General features: G+C 36.4%; 1 protein-coding gene across 8 annotated transcripts in view; it reads right to left on the minus strand.

The window, feature by feature from the left end:
* The window catches only part of OTOGL (otogelin like), a 218,730-nt gene continuing 202,691 nt past the window's right edge, over positions 4,565 to 20,603 (minus strand). For 7 of the 8 annotated variants that reach the window (XM_013998114.2, XM_021092805.1, XM_021092804.1 and 4 more), the window contains 7 exons: positions 17,372 to 17,435; positions 16,106 to 16,284; positions 15,556 to 15,660; positions 13,256 to 13,375; positions 11,571 to 11,616; positions 7,209 to 7,288; positions 4,565 to 6,698 (listed from right to left, as the gene is read on the minus strand). In XM_013998114.2, coding sequence (XP_013853568.1) covers positions 6,498 to 6,698; positions 7,209 to 7,288; positions 11,571 to 11,616; positions 13,256 to 13,375; positions 15,556 to 15,660; positions 16,106 to 16,284; positions 17,372 to 17,435 — 795 coding nt within the window. In that variant the 3' untranslated portion in view covers positions 4,565 to 6,497. The remainder of the gene's footprint in view (positions 6,699 to 7,208; positions 7,289 to 11,570; positions 11,617 to 13,255; positions 13,376 to 15,555; positions 15,661 to 16,105; positions 16,285 to 17,371; positions 17,436 to 20,603) is intronic. The other variant, XM_021092806.1, reaches the window with a different exon arrangement.

Below are 20,603 nucleotides of genomic sequence, written 5' to 3' on the forward strand. Positions count from 1 at the left end.
TAACCCACGGAGCAAGGCCAGAGACTGAATCCGTGTCCTCATGGCTATTAATCGGGTTCATTAGCAATGAGCCACAACAGGAACTCTCATACTGTTTTGATTACTGTAGCTGTACAGTATAGTCTGAAGTAAAAAGAGTGTGGTGATAATTCCAGCTTTGTCCTTTTTTTCTCAAGATTCTTTCACTAAAAATTCTTAAAGAAACTGAAAATTATCTTCAATTTAATACTAGATCAGAGAGGCAGGGAGAAAACAAAATAAAATGAGAATAGAAATTAGTTACGCATATTTTTGGTATTACTTTTCTCCTACAAACAATACTTAAAAGAGTTTTTTACTCTCCTCCCTTCCAACATGACAGTAAACAGCTAACACTCTATGTTGCTTTAATAAGTTAAAAATCACATCTTGTATTTTTAATGTAAATTTATGACCCTTTCAGGAAATATGAACACATATATATACATTATTTATATATATATGTATATAATTATATGTGTACCCAACACACGCAAATTCTAAACTTGACAGTTGTCATTTACTGAGGTAGAGAAGGCTTCAAGGAACTGATTTAAGGACAGTAAGGCAGGAGAGGAACCAAACGAATACAACTCAAATTGATAGAGAGCAGGCCACAGGTTACATAAAACACAAATACACAAAACACAAAACACGGTGGTTCCATTGGGAAAAGCCAAATGGAACTACTGCATCTTGGAATAGTCAATAAGGATGAGGAATGAAAGGGAGCAACTTACCTGCTGGTTTCTGGACCCATCCTTCACTGCTCAGTGTTCACCTCACAGGCTATTAATTCTTGCCTTTTTCCAGGTTGCGTTACTTGGTTGATCAGGTGTAATCTGGGGGCGTGGTGCTTCTTCCAGGCTGAGAAGTGGTTTCAGAAACAAGAGTCCCTGTGGCAGGCATGGGGGAGGGATGCTGCCCTTCTCCCCAGAAGATGAGACAGTGGTCAGAGTAAGGAGACCAATGGTTTGGTCTGGGCCTGCTGCCCATGTGCTGTTTCTGCCTAGTGGCTTCAGGCTGCCTGGGAGAAGAAGCTACCATGAAGGTGGAAGCAGATTTAGCTGCAGAAATCTTGGCATGAGAACATCAGGAGCAGTGTACATACTGAGTCCAATACTTCATCTACCAACTACCTTTCAACTCATTTGCAACGTTGTGAATGTTTATGTCCCCTTGAAATTCATATGCTGAAATCCTAACCTTTTATATGCTGGTATTAGGAGGTGGGCCCTTTCGGCAGTGAGCAGAACATGAGGGCTAGAGTCCCTGTAAATGGGATTAGTGCCCTTTTAGAGGAGACCCCAGGGAGTTCCCTCATCCCTTCTGTCATGATAGGATACAGCAAGAAGTCTGCTGTATTTGAAGCAGGAAGCAGACCCTCACCAGGCACCAAATCTTCTGGCATCTTGATCTTGGACTTCTTAGCCTCTAGGACTGTAAGAAATAAGTGTCTGTTGTTTATAAGTGGCTCAGTTTATACTATTTGGTTATAACAGCCCAACTTAAATATCATTTCATTATGGCTTTTGTTCATAATAATAAATACCAATGCACTCCATTTCTACAAGTCAAATGACTCTTCATCAGCCTTTGACAGATCATAACTCCGATTCTTTGTATAACCTTCTATTTCCTTGACTTCTATGCCCTCCATTAAGGCTCTGGGCTTCACTCCAAACTCTGACTATTCCCTCTCAGCTTCTTTTCTGACCTTCCTTTTCCAAGATCCCTAAATGCTAGAACTCTGCAGGACTTCAGCTCAGACCCTCTTTTCTTCTCACTATACTCTCACCCTTGCTAACTTAGCTCATTCTTACAGCATTACACAGTTTAAATGTTACCAAATCCTAAAAATATTTCCAACAGAGATTTCTCTTCTTGGAACCAGAACAATAGGAATAGCCACATCCTAATAAATTTACTTCGTTGTCTAACTGGCCATGTCAACATGCCCAGAATGAGGTTCTAAGTTTTCCCCATCCCTGGAAAATGCTCATCCATTGACCCAGTTGCTCATCAAACTCAGAGGCATTCTCAACACAGTTTCTGTACTATAGTGAATACCAGTTCTTCTTGACTTTACCCACAACATACATTGTATAACACAACCACCATGTCTTACCTATTGTACCACAATAGCAGCTAACCAGTCTCCTTGCTTATTATTGTCTCCCCAGCCCATTTCATCAGTGTCATCCTGTCCCACACTCATTTTTCAAAATGCACAAAAAACATTCCCTGACCTGTTCTGATTCTTTCCTCCCACAACTCCTCAGCACATGCTGTCCCTCTGCTTGGGAATGTTTAATTGTTTAACTCATACTTGCCCTTCAGGTCTCACCCACGCATTCCTACCTCCGGGATCTTTCCTTACTTTAAACCCAACCCATGGTAAGATTTTTCTGTGTCACTTTCTCATAGCAACATCTAACATTTCCTTTTTAGATTTAGAACTTAGAATTGCTCATTTATTTATATTACTATATACTCATAACTAATTTAAGTATGAGGAATATGTGATACATACACAGCTCAAAAATAAAAAAATAGATTGTTATACATTGAGAAGTTCGTATCCCAGTCTCCAACTACCCTGATGTATCTCCACCATTTTTTCTACCTTATGGTTTCGTCTCCCTAACATAAATAAAAGTAAATATAACTATATTATTTTACCCATTTCTTACAAAACCTAACATTCTATGCACGCTATTCTACACCTTATTTCATTTAAAAATACATTCTAGGGAGTTCCCGTTGTGGTGCAGAAGAAATGAATCTGTGTAATACCCATGAGGATATGGGTTTGATCCCTGGCCTCACTCGTGGGTTGGGGATCTGGCGTTGCCAGTAAGCTGTGGTGTTGGTCGCAGACATGGCTTGGATCCGTGTTGCTGTGGCTGTGGCATAGGCTGGCAGCTGCAGCTCAGATTGGACCCCTAGCCTGGAAACTTCCATGTGTCACAGGGGCAGCTCTAAAAAGCAAAAAAATAAGTAAATAATAAAATTAAAATTGAAAAATAAAATACACTCTAGAAATCATTCCATACTTATATATTTTTCATTCTCCTTTTACAGCTTCATGGTATCACATTATATAGATTAATATACTCAATTCTTGTTGGTTCCAATTTTTTGTGTTACAAGCTACGCTGTAATGAATATTACATGAGTGCTTTTGGGGTTTGTACAGTTGTTTCTCCAGGGTATACATATCCTAGATAACGTGGTCAAACCAAATATCACTTCTAAATTTTAGTCGACATTGATAAATTCTCAGGATTTCTATTTTGTATCACCAATTATATATGAAAGTGCCTGTTTCCCCAGAGCCTTAAAAAATAAATATATAATTAAACTTCTGAATTTTTGTCAATCTGGTAGGTAAGAAATTGCATTCAGTGTAGACTGAATGCGAAAGTCTTTTATTAAAAGTATGCTTAGTTACCTTTTCATTTTTAAAGGGGCCGCTAGTATTATTTCTTTTTCTTTCAACTATCAGTACACGTTGTTAGCCCATTCTTCTATAAATTTGCTAATATTTTTCTTTTGTGATTTTTCCCAGGAACTCCTTATCTGTAGGACTACAAACCTTTACCGGTGAAATACTACAAATACTATGCTTTGGCTTCTTTCTTTGGACCTATGACAGTTTTTGTCTTGCAGAACTCGTCTTCAGTTTTCTCGTTAAATTTATCAGTCTTTTCTCTGGGCTTCTGGATTTTGAGTCCGAATTAGAATGGCTCTCCCTCCTCTACGGCTCTAATGAATTTTGTATTTTCTTTTAGAACTTCTACCCTGTTTGGGTTTTGTTTTGTGTATTTTTTTTAAACATTTAAATCTCTGATTCATTTAGAATTTATTTTGAGGTCAATGGATATATGAATTCAAATATCGCTTTATTCAGGTTACCATATAGTTGTCCCAACACTATTTATGGAAAGTCATTTGTACCCCTCTGCTAGTTTGATGGTCACTTTTAATTACATTCCAAAAAATTTTGAGTTCTGCTTCTCAACTTTCTCAAGGTGTCTGTATTTATCCAATGCCTACTTTCTCACTAGACGCTAAGTTGCATGAGAGTGAGCATTGTCTGCTTTTTATTGCCTGTGTTCACAGGGCTTAGAACAGTACCTGGCACATATGAGGCGCTCAGTACCTGTCCGTTGTATTTGGGAATGATTATGAAGTTTTAGGAAAATGTTTTCCTTTTTCCCCAAAATGTATTTAAAGATGACTTAGGAGTTCCCGTCGTGGCGCAGTGGTTAACGAATCCAACTAGGAACCACGAGGTTGCGGGTTCAATCCCTGCCCTTGCTCAGTGGGTTAACCATCCGGCGTTGCCATGAGCTGTGGTGTAGGTTGCAGATGCGGCTCGGATCCCACGTTGCTGTGGCTCTGGTGTAGGCCGGTGGCTACGGCTCTGATTCGACCCCTAGCCTGGGAACCTCCATATGCTGTGGGAGCAGCCCAAGAAATAGCAAAAAGACAAAAAAAAAAAAAAAAAAAAAAAAAAAAAGATGATTTAATATTTTTAATATAATTAACATTTTTAACAGAGCATGAAAATAGAGAAATGATTGGTAGATGGCATTCAATATCATGTGCTTCATTCGAGGTACATACAGTTTCTCTTAAGCAAAATGGTAATTTATTTTATCCAAAAGCATTTCATTCAATTTATATGTTAATAGGAATCAAACAATATTGAAATGCTATACCATTTGGTTGTGATGACTGTTGTACACCTATAAATGTAATAAAATTCATTAAGTAATAAAAAATTAAAATTAAATTTTAAAAAGGAAAAAAAAATGTGAATATTTAGACAGAACACCTGTGCTATTAAGCACAAATAAGATAAAATCAACTGTTACATACAGTGAATCCTGGGACTTTGCAAATGCAATGTTCTCTCATTCTTTCATCCATTTCTAGGTAACTCAAGATCCCCAAATATCTAATCTGTCGTAATTTTTCTAAGCAACATGATTTTGAAATGAAAGCACATCATTTTAGCCCAGCCCAGCCCATTATGCTCTCGCATCCGCATTTCAATGCAACTTTACTGCTTGACTCATGGATGTTTGACTTCATTTGATCCTCACAACAGCCATAACAAGTGAAGCATCCTCTACTTTTTACAGATGAGGAAAATCAGATCATTACAAACTATAAGTGGCAAAGAATTGGGGGACTCGCAAAGACCTCAGGATATATACTCCCAGGATATAATGTCAACAATCTACTGTATTTAAAGAGTGCAGTGTTCCAGTGTAGAATTATTAATATTTTCAAATAATTTTATTTTATTTTTCACTGGCAAAACAGCAGCATGAACAGCAAAATAGCATGCAACTTCAATAGCTACACAAGTACATCTCAAAAACCAGATGTCCACGAGGCAGTAAATAGCTACTAAATGTTAAATAATAACAGCATATTTTAAAACAGTTTTAATGACATAAAAAATAAAAGCCCAAGATCTCCCTCCTCTATTTAGCAACTGATGCTGCATTTCCCCATTCCTTATTATTAGGATAACTATTATACAAATGTATATACATATGTATGGGTTGCATTTTTTTTCTTCTTTTTAAAATCACTGATGTTAAAATTCTTAATTCTAGGCAAAGCAAACTCTTTAAGAATAAAAGGTTCTATGATACACACCTCACTATACTGTTCAAAAGAAAAGAACATATGACTAGAACATAAAAGATGTAGACTTAATCCAACTGTTAATATCACTTCACCACATTGTTGTATCAAATGATTTCATACAAGTCACACAGCTTCTCTGGCTGTTGGATACACTTGCAAAATAAGGAGAATTTGCAGAGTTCGCTGGTGGCTCAGTGGGTTAAAGATCTGGCTCAGGTCACTGCGGTGGCATAGGTTTGATCCTTGCCCAGAACTTCCATATTCCATGGGTGTGGTCAAAAAAGAGCAGGGTAGAATTTGCAGTAACATCCCTAATATCTATTCAAACTTAAATAATACAAAATGCTATAGTTCTATGACCTGTCTCTAAGCATGTCACTCTTTGGCTGCCCAGATACCAGCACTAACTGATTACATTTACCAGGTAAACAATAGTGATGAAAGAGTATCTTAATTTGAATAGCCACGGCAGACGTTGCAGACCAAAAATAAAACTATTGAGTGAATCCTGCAAACGACCTTTTAATAGGTAAGAATGGAATCGTATGTTGCATTTATATATGTAACAGCATCTCAGCGGAACACCCTAAAATCCCTTGATTCTTTAAAACAGACTATGTCAATAAATCTAATTTTCCCATGGAAACTGTATATATGTTATAGCAAGTGTTAAATGGCCATATCCCAAACGTCTGAAAAAACACATTACTATTGTACACTATAAATCTGCCAAGTGCCTTAAAAAATAGGGATAAAAGTTAACGACATCTGACACTCCGATGCTGCAGAGCGTTCTTGGAACCCACGGGTTAACTCCACTGGCATGTGCAGTCTATAGGCTCCTGGAGGGTGTGCAGGACTTGGGTGCCATTGCCGGAGCAGTACAGTGGCACAGTCAGATTGCGCACCCCATTTTCACGACAACACTTGCAGAATCTTAGATGGCTCTCAACGTTGATGTTATATATGGTAGCTGAGGGGCATTTCCCTTCACAAGATGCAACGTTTATCTGTAAGGAGAGACAATGAGAAAAATGCCTTAAAAGTTTAAAAATGGATTGCCCAAGATGGCAATCTGACATAAACTGCGAAATGTGCACATAACTAGACAGATCTATGGAATACATTAATCGTAATCTAATGATTTTATTGTAGCCTGTGTTACATCATAATCAAGTAGTTCAGAGCATCAGACTAGTCTTACTAAAATGGGCAAAGTTAGAACTAGGACTATTTTCGCTGATTAAAACCACATGAAGACAATGTATGGTCAAACATATTTTGGCTCAATTTCCACCTCTCTGGACTGCAATTCTCATTCAGAACTGTTGATTATTTATGCCAAAAATACTTCCCATTTCTTCACAAAGAATATTTTAATATTAGAATGTAGGAATAATCTCAAAGTTAAATATTTTACGTGTTGGCATTTTGTTGGCTTAGAACTTATTGGTGCTGTGACACACGTGCTTCTGGAAAGAGACATACTCTTTATGTAACAAACTGTATTTTTCACTTACCGAGCTTTGACTTACACAGTCCTGTTTCCTTATGACTGACTTAATAATCACTTTCTGGCATAGTCTTTCTTCTCGTTTGCCTGATAAAATATTGAATGTATTTATTCATCAAAAAGTCCATGTCGAATTGTTTCTCAATCAATTAAACATATAGATATACTTAAAATTGAAAACTGATATATATTTCTATAAGAGTTAAAATTTCACTCTTACATAGTCTATGTCCAATATTTATTTTCAACTTGCAAACATATTTTCTCATATATTTTCTAAGCTTTATACTTAGCTCTTTATCATAAATCAAACATATCCCGCACATGCAGTAACGCTAACATCAACCTATGTGTGGTATATATATTATTAGTTTTAACATAATATATATAAAAATACACCATGGCATGTATATATAAATATACATGTACATATGCATACATGCATAAATAATCCACTTTAGACTATAACCTGATAGATTTTAAATCACATTATTTTAGTGGAAATTAATATAAAATTATGCCTGAAGGTAAATGAATAATTATCAACCTTGTTGAAATGTATGTATTAGTCTTATTATACCTGATTTTAGAGCTCTGAAATGATCTCATAATTTCTAATGAAAACACTTTGTATTAATTAATGACATACTAATAGGCCTCTGTGTGCAATAATCCAGCAATATGTATCTAATGCTGTATGCTAGTGGATGTAATCCTTGAAAATAACCAGGTCTCACTTCGCTCTGTCGCTGACTTGCTTTGTCGCTTTAGGAAACCACTGAATCATCCTCCCGAATTTCCTTGTTTACAAAAGACTAGAACTAGAGCTCCAATCTTCAAATGAATTTAGTCACAAAATCTTTGCTTAAAATAAATGCTTGTATGAAATCCCCACATGTAAAGTACACAAAGTTAAGCTACTCTGGTTGAGGCAGAGATGTGCAATGGTGACTGCCTGAAATTAAACTGTTCTCGTCAAGGTCATCCGTGACCTTCCACTGCCGTAGCCAAAGGTCACATCTCAGTCTGAGGATTTCTCAGCAGCGTTTGATCCAGTTCATCACTCCTTCCTCCTGGACAGACTTTCTGTACTTGGCTTCCCGAGCACACTCTGGTTTTCCGCTCATCTCTTTGTGGGGCTCATCCTCAGTCTCCCTTGCTTGTCCTTAACCCTTTCCCCGCCCTCCCACGACGGCAGGGCCTGAGGCTCAGGGTTGGTGGGAGACCGACCCAAGGCTGTTTTGTCCCTTCTGATCCCTCCACCAGTGGTTTGAAGCAACCACTTCTACTAGCACTTCTATTCTCACCTAAGTTCAAAAAGAAAGAAGAGTCGGAAAGAAGCCGTCTTTAACATGACCTTAAGGTCCTTATCATCTCCTGTCACCTCCGTCCCTGTGCAGTGGCTGCACTCTGCCACCCCCTGCTTTGAACACGCTTCACTCTTCCCGGCTGGCTTCCTAAGGACATTCAGTCTCCACTCAAATGACCCCTTGTCACACAGGCGTTCTCTAACCACCCACTTAAATTAGCAACCCAGTTCCCTCCTTCTCCGTCCCTCTTTTTCTGCACGGTTGTGTTCTTAACCTCTCATCACTACCCGACAAAACAGTGTGTATTTCCCTGTCACTGTTCATTCCCCTTCTGCGCGCACCATGCATGCAGATACTGTTTCACTCTCTATCATTGTGCCTAAAGGGAGGTCTGGTACATGGAAGGCACTCAAAAATCTGTTCACGTTAATTCGTACATGAGTGAAACTGGGATGGCACAAATTTATTGTTAGTTGAGTGATTTTGCTGTGTCAAGAGGCACTTCCTATTTATTACTCAGAGACTTTACGGCAACACATTTGGTTTAGCACAGCACCTGCGATTACTATCCACCATCCATAGTCTCTCCGGTAAAGGCTCATTACCCGAAAGCAACGACTACAGACAGGGGTTCTCTGATACCAAAGCAGAAACTACTTCACAAGTCCTTACATGCCAGATGAAAGATGAGGTGGCATGTCATTATTCCGCAACTTCAGAGTTTGGCAAAATTGAAAGATCCTGGGGCCAGGCACCGGAGAGCCCTAAATCTATTACTGATTAGTGCGAGCCACTTTTCTGAACTGTCATTTCCTCATCTATGGGGGAAACTAGACCTGCCTCCCCACCTACTTCCCAGAACTGCAGCAAAGATTCGTTGCGGTGCTGCCTGCAATGGGTTTAATGGTGCTGACATGTGGCGATCAATGCTGATAAACAGACCTTCCCATCTGCTCTCAGATAACATAAAGGTACTCACTTTCCCAAGAGTTAGCATGGGTTTACATAATTCAAGGTCTTAACCATACAGTACAATTCTATTCCCAAATCTCATACCTACAGAAGAGTCTAGAGTCTAAAGAGGCAGAGGAAAAAAGATAAGAGAGCACAAAAATATAAACCTCACTTGATTCTGGAGCCTAAATTTCACTCCTTGAGTTCCTTATACAATGACTATTTGATACACATTAATTTACATTTGACTCAGAGATGTAATACTGAATGAAAAATTGCTTACTTCCAATAAGCAGACATTTTTAAGCAGGGTGTGACTAGGAGTCCCAGCAATTAAAAACCACTGGGTGGCCATGTACTGGCAGTGGTGGTATTCTATTAGGCATAAGTGGTATTCTGTGACCCCAAAATTTCTGGCAATATAATGTTCCAGGTTGAATTGTATCTTCCGAGAGTCCTTTGTGCCTCAGAGTTTGACAGTTTGGGAGACAGGGTCTTTGCAGAGGTAGCCAGGTGAAAAGAGGCCCTTAGGATGAGACCTAATCCATACAGCTGGTGTCCTCATGACTGAAAATTTGGAAACAACCTGCTCACACGGGAACGAGAGATGGCCGACTACGAGCCAAGGAGAGAGGCCTGCAGCAGCCCCTTCCCTCTTGGCTCCAGAGGCCACCCACCCTGCTGACACCCTGGTTTCAGACTTCTAATCTCCAGAACTAAGAGACCATCAGTTTCTGCTGTCACTTGGTTTGTGGCATTCTGTTAACAATGGCCACAGCAAACCAACATAATAACTAGATATCAGGCTGTCGCGTTGAACTTTTTTGTTTGCTGTGAGGGGTATGCTTGTGTTGGATGTGACTTTTCATGTGTCACATAAATAAAGCCTCTGTCATCTGTCCCTGCACTGATGAGCAGGCATCATTAGTCAGCCTTTGCCTGCTCCTAAAACCTGTACTGGCGATGTTCTAGAATGTCACTGGTGGTCACGAAGGAGGCTGTGCGCTTCGGCCTGGAGTGGACTCCTACACCTCAGAAGATGTATGACCGCGGTGAGTTACTTCACCTCCCTAAGCTGAACATCAGAATAAATGCAGAACTTACCACTGGAATTTTGTGAGAAATAAACAGTATAGAAAATAGGAGAGTTACTGACTTATAAGTTGTTATTATGTTTCATAGTACATATTATAATTACATTTCATCAAAATTTTAATACATTGTAACATTCTTTTCCATATGATTAACAGCTTTAAATAGATAACACTATTCTTATATATTTCTGGGATTTAGCCCTTCATGAAAGAAGTTCAGAAATCTCCCTTGAGAGGCATGATAATTTGTATCTAAGAATACAGCCCACACAATGGCATTATTAACCTGAATTGTGTTGTAGCCATTTTTGCCAAAGCTTCTCTAAACAATATTAAAATTACTGTTTATGCCGGGTCTCCTAAAACTTCTATTTTTATCCTGACATAAATTCATAAACACATAATGAAAAATGGTTTCATGAACACCCCTCTACTTTATTTCAGGCCTTAAAATTATTAAAAAGCACCATGAAGTAAAACTCATCATTCAAATAAATATAATATATATTGTATGCACATACAATTTGTCAAAATAATTATGGGAAATTTCATGCATACGATTTAAATATAATTCACTAAATTGGTATTTCCCAAACGTATTATAAAGAACCAGAGATTTGTTCACAGAGGTTTGTAAAACATACTCCCTGTCCTTATCGGGGTCTCATCATAACCCACTCTGCGTAGTCCAGCTGCTCAAAACCCGTCTGACCGCAGGGCACTTTTAAACGTAAAACCTATTAAAATCACGTGCCATACCTTTTGAGAAGTGCAACAATAAAGGAATTTCTAATATTTAAATTAAAATTCATTTAATTTAAAAGCTTACTTATACTCCAGAAGAGAAACATTAAATTACAAAATAATCAACCACATGACATAAAACATTTAAATAATATACACTATAAAATTTGTTTCCCTCACTGCAACATGGGAACTGAATTTTATAAGAAAAGTCCTAATCATGAACAATTAAAATCAATCAAACTAATGTAATTTGTCCTGACTTACAGATCTTGCAACAGCCTTCATTGTACAGCTTTATAACTCCTTCATTCTAGGAAGACAGAAAGAACAATGTTAAAACTCAATGTTTGTTCATTTCTTCAGACGAGAAGTAGGAAACTAACTTTCTCAATATTTTTACTAAATACCACAAATACTTCATAGGAAAATGATTGGAATTTAACTCTTTCTTTCTTTCTTTCTGTTGTCTTTTCTAGGGCTGCACCCGCTGCATATGGAGGTTCCCAGGCTAGGGGTCTAACTGGAGCTACAGCTGCCGGCCTACACCTACAACGCGGGATCCGAGCCGCGTCTGCGACCTACACCACAGCTCATGGTAATGCCGGATCCTTAACCCACTGAGCGAGGCCAGGGATCGAACCTGCAACCTCACGGTTCCTAGTCGGATTCATTAACCACTGAGCCACGAGTGAATCTCCAGGAATTTAGCTATTACTGTTAATAATTTTAATTTTTTTAATTAAGAGCAGATATTTTGCTTGAAATTTTTTTATTCATTAGTAACATGAATAAGAGTGCAAAAAGATTAACCTACTTAAAAGAACATACTTTAAATACCACAAAAAAATTCTTAACCAAATCAAAGTATTAATAGGTACTCTAGATAGAGGCCATTATATTTTTAAACTTCTTGAAATAATCTAGTTTTTGAGACTAAACTGAGTTATTGAATATATAATGAATGTTAAAATGATGTCTCTTTTTCTTTAATATTTTATTCTTCAAAAATATTCCCCACTTTAGTATGTCTCTTGCCAAAGGCTAAATTAAAAAAATATCATTGATTATCTTTTGGAATTCTTAGAGTTACTAACTGCTTTTAGTAACTTGCTAATTGTAATTCAAGTAAGAGTAATTCACTCTCCAAAAAGGAATCTGAAAAAAAAGATGATGCCTAAGATTCTTTCAAGGGCTGAAATTCTATTATTTGAGTGCATATATGTCATATGTCATTTGCCAGCCAGCTAGTTAACCATCATCACTAAAATGGCACATCTTGAAAAAAAAAGATCAGTGAAACTAGGCTATTTCTCTACATTAAAAAAATGTTGCCTCACACAACAGAATAAAGCTTACTTTTCATTAGGGATTACTAGCTCCTAAATAATTAAGGCTACAAAGATATTCCCCCAAAAAATTGCATGACTTCCAAATCTATTCTTATTGGGCTCTTCTCGAAGAGAACAGGGAATTGGAAGAGCAAAGCTAAAGGCTCAGCAATGCTCTGGCCTGTGCTGAGTTTCACAGGGGCCCACGCTCCGAAAAGCCATGGCAGATTTACCTGCTGCCAGTGTACTTTAAGAAGTGAATGGTGCCAAAAATCTGCTATGTGTTTAAGAAGGAGAAATTTGACCAAATTCTCATCAGTTCACTTATTAATCCATACTGAAAGAGAGGCAAAGGTGGCTGATCAAAAGATTTTCAATACTTCACTCTTCTACATATTAAAAACCATTCAGACACAGTCAAAATTACTTGGAATGCCATGTGTCATTCAAAAGATCAAACTGAGAGAATGTCACAGAGCTTTTACGTATACATGAAAATAAAATATTTACGCAAATAAATAAGCCACAATGTATGTATGTATGATCTTGGAAAACACATGCATGTGTATTTTCTAAAATAGATTTAATGTTAATTTTTCTTAGCTATAACAAAACACAAACCATTTTGCATTCAGTTTCATTAAAAGGGGGACAGACCACACTGTAGTTCAGAATCATTGCCCCTTCGTCAGTCTTCACACATTCAAATGTAGTGCAATTATAGTGCCAAGTACTCCCCTCCTAAAACAGAAGAGAAAGTTATTAAAATCTGCTCTGTTTCTTAAGTGAAATGTTTCCTATCCTACTGAATCCAACGTCAGCATTCAGAGAGCTTACTGTGACGTAAAATGTCCTTCTGGGAATGTCCCCAAACTTATCTAAAATGATACAATATGTGGGTGGCTTTGGTTTCAGACTGGAACTGAGATGTAAATGTGAAATAAAGCAATAAAGAAGCAAGAAGCAAGTGGGTATTTTTTTCTACTACAAAATTAATTAACTCATTTGGCCAAGTGTCAAAGGTCTTGCTCTAATATTCCCTCACTAATTATAAAACAACAAATCATATTACTTAGTACACCCCCTCTCTTGAGGTTTGTTTATTTTTCCTTCCACTCCCTTATCACAAAAAAATTTAAAAAATCTTTGGATGATAGTGATTACTCAACTATTGTTCTATTTTTCTATATCTTCTGGTTATTTGAAAACCTATCGCTATTATTTTAACAAATTTTCAAACACAGTAACTGTTTTCATTCTCCATTTCAGAGTTCCTATTTAGAAATAAAATAAGCTAAAAATAATTATGACATAATTATAATTCTGTAATTACTGATCTATATTTTTATTTTATAACTTCATTTTAAAATGGTAGTCAAACTCTGTCTTGAAGATTCCTTATGGACCAGCAAAGAATTCTGACAAACTTCTTTTTCTGTAGATTCTATTTTAATTTATAAATATCTTCAGATCCTCTTGAACCTCAATTGGAAAAGACTTATAAGCCAGGTCTAAAAGAAGATAAAACATTCAAATGCAAATATTAATTCCAATATTAAATTCAGATAATACTATATCATTTATCTGAAGTCAATATTTAGTCGTTCCACAGAAATTAGATTTCAAGGTAAAGAAAGCTTATTTTTGAAAGAGCCAAGAGTTAACAATCTTGATGTATATTTACCTACATTGCATTACTTGCTGTGTTCGCAAAAATATTTTAGACATACTCTAGTCTTTTATTTAAATTTCAAGGCTATCACTGTGCTTACTGATTATATACACCAGTGGTTCCTGGATTATTGACATTTATGAGTTTATGTTGCTCTCTTCCTAAAATCCCCTCTTTACTGTGTATCTTCAAGCAGCCTGATTCCTTTTCTCTCACTGACACCTATGTCTCCTCAGCATTTTCAAGCTTCTTTTTTCAAGGCTCCCACTTTAAAAATATATAATATAAGACAGAAATATTGCTATAATTAAACAGATAATATCAACATTATTTAAATCAATAACACTACATACTGTAAAATAATACTCTATGGGACAATAACATCATTATTTACTTTTCTTATTTAATAAAATTGACAAGTTTGGAGAAATCTGTTTTTCTTTTGTGTATGTGAGTAATCCCACGCAATTAAGAACACCAGAAATAACACCTCCATATAATCAAACTGTTAGCGGAAAAAAACTTGAGGATGGTAATAATAAACTGGAACTGCCTTCGTATATTGTAAATTATAAAGAGAATTTGTGACCTTCCTAAATCTGATGACATCACTAACAACTGTACTAAAATTATATGGTTCCATTCTCCTATTCTCAAAAAGGAAAGGGGTAAGTCAGTCTGAAAACTTCCACAGAGTTATTATGAGATGATGGAAGAATTCAGAATAATTATTTTATTGTTTTTGGTGGAAAGATATGGTATAGGATTCATTAGTCTTGGGATCTTTTTTTAAAATTTTTTCAAGTATTCTAAATCTTTTCTTATATTTACCCACTAAAACCTTCAATTCCTTAAATAATGAAGTACAAACATCTTGTTTCAGATTTCTATTAAAAGGCTTCATTTCAAATGGGTGAATAAAAGAATGTTGTTCTTTTCCTTTGCTCTAATGACTAGAGACCAACATTCATCGAAGCCCGTTCCTAACATGTGGGGGGAAAGTGAGGATCTATTATAAAATAAGCTTGAGAAACAGGTAAACATGTTCCTTTACAGCAGGAATCAAATACTTTAAAATGTAACTATGTCTCTTGTGTTGTAAGTGTGCTGTAGACGGGTGTGCTTGTTGTACGTAGAACGTGTGTGTGTATGTGTGATCAAATTTGTCAAATTTATTTGAACATCTTCAGAAAACAGCATAGAAAGCCACCCTCCATAGAGCACATTGTGGGAACTAAAGAATTCATACCTCATATACAACCAATGTTCCATTGTCCATTTGAAATTTGCAGGATACATTTTTGCAGGTACCACAACAATCATAATCACTTGGAGATGGAGTGTATACCTGGTGCTGTGCATTATAATAATAAAAAAGTTTAATTAGCCAGCAATACTGATATTATTAATGAATTAGTTCCGAAAGTGCTTCCCAGTATAACTGCATGCTCTCTCGGAACACCTGTAAGCATTTCTAAGACTGATTTTGAGGCACTTCAAATAAGAACTGGCTTTACATAGCTGTATTAGAAGCTAACTTTTACATCTAGCAGCCAAGATTCGCCAAGTAGATGTAACAAGCGTGGGTCAAGCAAGGTGTATAGATAATAAGACTCCTGAAGCTCAAGGTTATACATAGGAAAAGGAAACCACATTATAAAGATATATCACACATTTAGAGATTATTGAAGAACTATTCAGGTGTATATTTTTAACTTATGGAGTATTGACTTGTTCGAATTTTATAGCTGTCATTTCAAGATTAACTCTCACTAGAATGACTTATAAAGAATACTTACAACATCGCATTCCTTTGAGCAATTCACCACTGTAATGTTCAAAGTGTGGAAGCCTGTATGGTTATCTTTTTCTTCCAGACACTCTGCCGTGTAACAAAAATCCCCTTCCAAGTACTTTATCATAGATTGGCCGGGATTCAGTACTGATACTTCTTGAAACACACACACATCATCCTTTTCTAAGAAAAGAGTCAACAAAAAGCACTATAGTCAAATTTTTTAATTAATCAATCAGTGGAACTTTTATTTAAATCTATGTTTTTATTGTGATGTGCAATTTTTTCAAAACCAATCAAGATGTTTACCTTTATGCATTGTTAATATTTTAAGAGTTTACTTAATAATGAATGCAGCATGTAGCATTCCTTAATACACAATAAGAAATTGATCTCTAAACCCAACTGCTATTTGCTGTTTGATTTTCCTCTAAAAGCTACATACTTTGTAGCAGATTCCAGAATTTTAGCCCAAAGTGATCATCAAGCTACTTGCTGTTCCCTCTCCTGGAAACAACATGACACTTTGGGGGAGTGGATATAAACGGGGCAAAATCTAAATCAGTAATCGTAGGTCTCTTCATGACAGCCTTGTAAAACAGTTCATATTTTTGTTGTTTTTAGAGAAATTTTCCAATTTTACTTTGCTGCAAAATAGTCCTATAAATCATATTTTACAATGAAAGCAGCTGATGTAATGTGCAATCACATCTTTAAAAAGTGCCTTAGAGTAGCCTAGAATAGGGATAAAGAATTCAGCTTGGAAGTCTTTGTGTCTTGCCAACACTAAATTTAACTCATTTCGCATATAAAAATACTGAAGTTTCAAGCTATTGAACAAAAGTCATATTTTATACTAACAAACTAATACTTAATATGAAGATTTATTTCATAGAAAAATCAACTTTATGCTTTGCAACGTTAACATCAATAATTACAAAATAGCAAAAATCTCTGACTTTTAGATGTTGTCAATTTTTAAATTAAATTTTATATATATATACACACTAAGAACTGTGGCATCAACTTATAAATACTGCGAGCCTCTGAAAAAGAATCATTTTAATGTCTTGTTATCAAGTGTCTCAGAATATTTAGGAATATTACAAAAGAAGAAACTAAAAAGGAAAAAGTATACTTTTATGCTCAAAAACTGGCAAATAGCTTAAAATGTGCAATATATCTCAAAAATTATTTTTAATTTATTTAAAATGAACACAAATATCAATAAAATTCATGATCATTTAAAAGTTACAAAAAATTTAGTTACCACAGAGATACTGTACGCATCCACAGTCGCTCTGAAAGCTACGATCTACTGCAGCAAATTCTCCCTATTAGGAAGATATTATTATTATTATTATATGACATACCACATGGCTCATTATGTTACCATTGTAAAAAGAATACAAAATATAACATCCAATTTGTTTCGTACTCCACAGCCACACAGCAAGTGCACAATAAATAAGCGACAGTAAACAAGCTTTGATTAACCTACTGGTCATTTAATTAGTAGCCTATGGAAAACATTTACAAGAAACAATGTGATCACAGACCACTCAATCTCTCTAAAGTTTAATTTCCATATCCATTACATGAATGAAAGTGCATAAGATTATCTTTATGGTTTGTCCCAACATTAAAATTACATTGTTTGATTCTGAGCTTCTAGTGGGCAACTGAAGATAAGAGAGTGTTTGTGAATCCTAGAAACATTTCTGGATGGAAAATGTTCAGGGGTGGCCAGATCTCGGGTGTTTGCATCAGAGCAAGGCTGCTATAGCAGGTGAAAAAGTATAGCACAGTGACTGATAGCACAGACCCAGGAACAAGACTGCCCTTGGGCCAATCGTGCTCTGCTACTTTCTAGCTGTGTGATCAAGGGTGGGTTACTTAGTCTGCTCCTCCCTTCCCCGTCTGTAAAATGGGAATAATAGCACTGCCTGCCTCTTAAAATTGTTGAAAGAAATAAATGGATCAATACATGTCAAGAGCTAAAAATAAGCTGACATACAGAAAGTAATATTTTAGACATCAACTTTTCCTGGTGTGTTTAATTTTCATATGACATCAGTAATAAAAAACTAATTTGATTCTTGATATAAAAATAACTCAAATAAATCTCTGGTAATATAAAAAAGGAACTTTTGCCCATGATCTAATAATATCTTACTTTTTATGGTGTTTTACAAGTTGTAAAGCAGTTTCATAAACATTAATGTGTTGACATTTTATGGCTTTTAGTCATTATACAATTTCAATGGGATTGGAAATAAAATATTAGAAATTCGGAGTTAAAGATAATAAATCAAATTCTCCCACTGTATAAACTACTCTAAAAGATTAGATAAGGAAGTATTAGGCTCTTACTCTTTTTTTTTTAATTTCCCTAATGCATTATTTTTTTTCTACTGTACAGCAGGGTGACCCAGTTACACATACATGTACACATTCTATTTTCTCACATTATCAGGCTCCATCATAAGTGACTAGACATAGTTCCCAGTGCTATACAGCAGGATCTCATTGCTCATCCATTCCAAAGGCAAGAGTCTGCATCTATTAACCCCAAGCTTCCAATCCATCCACTCCCTCTCTCTCCCCCTTGGCAACCACAAATCTATTCTCCAAGTCCATGATTTTCTTTTCTGTGGAAAGGTTCATTCATGCTGTGTATTAGATTCCAGATATAAGTGATATCATATGGTATTTGTCTTTCTCTTTCTGACTTACTTCACTCAGTATGAGAGTCTCTAGTTCCATCCATGTTGCTGCAAATGGCATTATTTTATTCTTTTTGTGGCTGAATAGTATTCCATTGTGTATATGTAGGCAAAGAGATATCATTAACTCTTTTAAGTCACTTACTCACCTGTTTTTCAAGTTAGAGCCACAATGTTCACTGTGTCCTCTCAAGCTTAGGTGTAAATTTTTCTTCCTTCCAAAGCTGTTTCCTTTGAGATCTTATTCATATTCTAGATATACTTATTCTCATAAGTACCCAATTTGAAATAACTCCTTGAATGTTCTAACAATACTTAATATTACGTCAAATATGATGGTATTTTTTATTCTCAAGCAAATACCCCTCTCCTTTAAAGTCAGCTGTTTCCACTTTTTAGCTTTTACGAAAGTGCTGCCATGGACATTCATGTACAAGCTTTTATGTGGATGTATGTTTATTTTTCTTTTCTTTTCTTTTTTTTCTTTTTTGGGCATGGCATATGGAAGTTCCCAGGCTAGGGGAAGAATCAGAGCTCCAGCTGCAGGCCTACGCCACAGCCACAGCAATGCCAGATCCACGCAGCATCTGTGACTTACACCACAGCCCACGGCAATGCCGGATCCTTAACCCACGGAGTGAGGCCAGGGACTGAACCTGCGTGCTTATGGACACTATTTAGATTCGTTTCCACTGCGCCACAATGGGAACTTCCTGGGCATATGTTTTCATTTCCTGTGGATATATAACTAGGAATGGAATTCCTGGGTCATATGGTAACTATGTATTTAACCTTCCGAGTCAGGACCAAGGTGTCTTCCAAAGCAGCTGTGCCATTTTATATTCCCACCAGCAGCATATGAGGGTTCCAATTTCTCCACATCCTTGCCAACATGCATTATTATCTATCATTTTAGCTGGTGTGGAGCGGTATCTCACTGTAGCTCTGATTTTCACTTCAGTGATGGCAATGAGATCCTGCCATGTAGCACTGGGGACTATGCCTCGGATATTAAGGAACTTTTCATGTACTATTGGCCAATGAATACGTTCATTTGGACAAATGTCTGGGTATATCCATAAAATGGAATGTTAGTTAGCAGTAAAAGGATGAAGTACTGATACATGCCACAACACAGCTGAGCCTTGAAAACCTTACGCTAAGTGAAAGGTGTCACAAAAGCCACATGTTACATGATTCCATGTATGAAATACTAAGAATAGGAAAATCTATAGAGACAGGAAGTATAACTGTGATTTCCTAGGGCTAGGAAGTTTGGAGGGAAATAAGAAGTGGCTGCCAAAAGGTTCAGAGCCTTTTGGGGGGGTAATAAAATTGTTCAAAAGTTGATTCTTTTGATGGTTGCACAATTCCGTGAACATAATAAAAATAACTGTACACTTTAAATGGCTGAATTGTATGGTGTGTGGATTATATTTCCATAAAGCTGGTATTTAATAAATACTGCAAAACCTAACAGAGACTGTTTAGGTTGAAATGCATTTACTGTCTATGTGAATAAACTAATGTGATTTTGCAAAATACATCATCTTAAACACTGAAATAAGTATTTAGCAATCATTGAGAGTAACCACTTGGGCACAATGGGTCAGGTGAACACATGCAGAAGCAGGAATGTTAAAAACAAACTGTCTTGCGTAAGCATTTGTGTGTATTTCGACCCAACCTTGGTTTGGGTTGAAGATCTCAGTCTATCACTTACTCTCTCTAGACCTTTGTTTTCTCATTTATAAAATGAGCTAAAAACACCTACTT

The sequence above is a fragment of the Sus scrofa genome, chromosome 5 (genome assembly GCF_000003025.6).
Source record: "Sus scrofa isolate TJ Tabasco breed Duroc chromosome 5, Sscrofa11.1, whole genome shotgun sequence".
NCBI lineage: Eukaryota > Metazoa > Chordata > Mammalia > Artiodactyla > Suidae > Sus > Sus scrofa.